Raw genomic sequence first — 2,676 nt, 5'->3', positions numbered from 1 at the left:
CTCCCACGCGGCGACGGAGCTAGCCTAAAAGGCGCGGCTCCGAAACCGCGCACGACACGGCGAAAAAGGGCGACTCTCCAGAGACTCCGAACAGACGGACGGACAGCAAAGTTGGGGTAAGGTCTCCGTCCCGACGACGGAACGACTAAACGTCGTCCGTCTAACGTCGGGACTACGACGACCGGACGGACAAGCATCGAACTCGGCACTAGACGCGGGCTGCTTCGCCCGCGAGGGGGCCGTAGTCCCCCGCTGAATTCCCCGCTGCACGGTGCTGAATTCCGTGCTGCCCGGTGCTGTCGTAAGCGCATACGGCATAGCATAGCATAGCATAGCGCGTACGGCATAGCACATCATAGCATAGCTCGTACGGCATACCATAGCAAATGGCGTACGGCATAGCGTAGCACGTACGGCATAGCATAGCATAGCATAGCATAGCGCGTACGGCATAGCGTAGCACGTACGGCATAGCGTGTACGGCGCGTACGGCGCGTACGGCGCGTACGGCGCGTACGGCGCGGTCAGGCTACACACGGTCATGTTGTAAGTTTCAATGCGGAGAGTTCCACGTGCAAAGTAGAACACGCGTACGGCATAGCGCGTATGGCGTATGGCGCGTACGGCATAGCATGTACGGTGTACGGCGTATGGCGTGTACGGCGTATGGCGTGTACGGCACAGCGCGTACGGCGCGTATGGCGCGTATGGCTTACCGTGTACGGTATAGCATAGCTTGTACAGCATAGCATAGCGTGTACGGCATAGCATAGCGTGTACGGCACAGCATAGCATAGCGTGTACGGCATAGCATAGCGCCTACGGCATAGCATAGCACAACAAAGCGTAGCGCAGCATAGCATAGCGTAGTGTAGCATAGCATAGCATAGCGCGTACGGCATAGCATAGCGCGTACAGCACAGCATAGCATAGCGTGTACGGCATAGAAGAGCGCCTACGGCATAGCATAGCATAACATAGCGTAGTGCAGCATAGCATAGCATAGCGTAGCGTAGCATAGCATAGCATAGCGCAGCATAGCATAGCATAGCGCGTACAGTGCACGCGTCAGCATCCATAATGTGCAGGATATACAACGCAACGCATGTGCAGGATATACAACGACAGTGCGCGCGTACGGTACGCGCGGTGCAGTATGGTGCCGTACGGTGCGGTGCGGCGCAGTGTGGTGCGGTGCAGTGCGGTGTAGTGCAGTCATGGTCCCGAACGAAAAAAATGTGCAGGCGCCGGGATCAAGCCGGGGACTGGGGCTCCCGCTTGGTGTTGGAGCTAACGTACACAATGAAGCGGTACACTCCGGAGCATCGGAGCATGTTGCGTGACCCCAGCTGCAGTGCAGTGCGGTACGGTGCGGTGCGCGCTCCCGAACAAAAAAAAAGGAAAAAACGTGCGGGCGCCGGAATCAAGCCGACAACCGCGGCTCCCACACGGTGACGGAGCTAGCACGATGACATAGCATGACAAAGCACGACGAGCCCAGACATGATGCGTATGGTGCGGTGCACGGTCCCAAACAAAAATACAAAAACGCGGTACACGACCCAGCAAACGCGACCGACCATGCAAACCGTCCCGCGGGTCAGGTTGTGTTGCACATCGCACTTCGGTGCGCGTTGTGTTTCTATTCCTTGCTATTCTTGCTATAGCATAGTTTCTACTCACTGCTATTCGTCGTTTCTATTCGTTGCAACGTGGACCGACCTTGTATCGTGTAGGATGTGCAGACGAGGATGGCGATGAATAGCCATCGCTGGCGATGAACAACCGTTGATGTGCCGAGTTGTTGTCGTCTGGCGAAAATCGGTTAGCGAGCCGATGCACGTAAAGAGGCCAGCTTCACGAAATACCGCACAGCTTATGTTGGCGGCACGACTAGTTTACAACCGCCAGCTTTAAAGCAACCGCTCAGCCAAGGTACCGTATATGAAAATAAGTAAACCGGATGCGTATATATGCGGTGCAATTATATTGTAGCGAGCCAACATCCGCGAACAAAACAGTTTCACAAAATGCCGTACAGCCTACACGGACAACGTTGGACAAGCACTGCACACTTCAGTGCGCGTCAAATTGCGTGGTTCAGTGCACGTTAAATTGCACGTTGAATTGCACATCTAATTGCATGTCGAGTTGTGTGATGGGTTGCGCGTTAAATCGCGCGAGTCAGCGCATGTCAAATTGCGCAGTGCTGTGCGGCCAATGTTTATCGATTTGCGCGTTCAATCGTGGTGCGGTGCGGTGCGCTGCAGTGCGGTGCGGCGCGGTGCGCGGTCCCAAATGAAAAAAACGTTGAAATATGCGCCGGGATCGAGCCTGCGACCACGGCTACCATTCGATGTTGGACTAGACCACAAGCAGTGCACCCTGATGCTCCGGGGCGCATTGTGCAGGTCCAGCTGTAATGCGGTGCGATGCACTGCCCGCGCAGTGCGGCACGGTGCGGTGCAACACGGTGCGGTGCGGCGCGGCGCAGACACCAAAGCGGTGTACGGCGATGTTCGGGGGCGCATTGCGCGGGCCCAGGCGTGGAGCGGTGCAGTCCGGGACGACGCGGTGCGGTGCACGGTCCAGAACGAAAAGAAAAGAACAATAAACGATGACGATGCGGAAAACGAACCACGCGACGAAGAAGGCAGCACTCCCGAACGAAAAATA

General features: G+C 56.4%; 1 protein-coding gene across 1 annotated transcript in view; it reads left to right on the top strand.

The window, feature by feature from the left end:
- The window catches only part of VOLCADRAFT_60384 (uncharacterized protein), a gene marked incomplete at both ends in the record, with an annotated part of 17,093 nt that extends 14,791 nt beyond the window's left edge, over positions 1 to 2,302 (top strand). Inside the window, one exon of the mRNA XM_002950434.1 lies at positions 2,066 to 2,302. Coding sequence (XP_002950480.1) covers positions 2,066 to 2,302 — 237 coding nt within the window. The remainder of the gene's footprint in view (positions 1 to 2,065) is intronic.
- Between the last annotated feature and the right edge of the window lie 374 nt (positions 2,303 to 2,676).

The sequence above is a fragment of the Volvox carteri genome, assembly GCF_000143455.1.
Source record: "Volvox carteri f. nagariensis unplaced genomic scaffold VOLCAscaffold_18, whole genome shotgun sequence".
Lineage (NCBI taxonomy): Eukaryota > Viridiplantae > Chlorophyta > Chlorophyceae > Chlamydomonadales > Volvocaceae > Volvox > Volvox carteri.
This window is presented reverse-complemented; position numbering and strand designations above follow the sequence as displayed.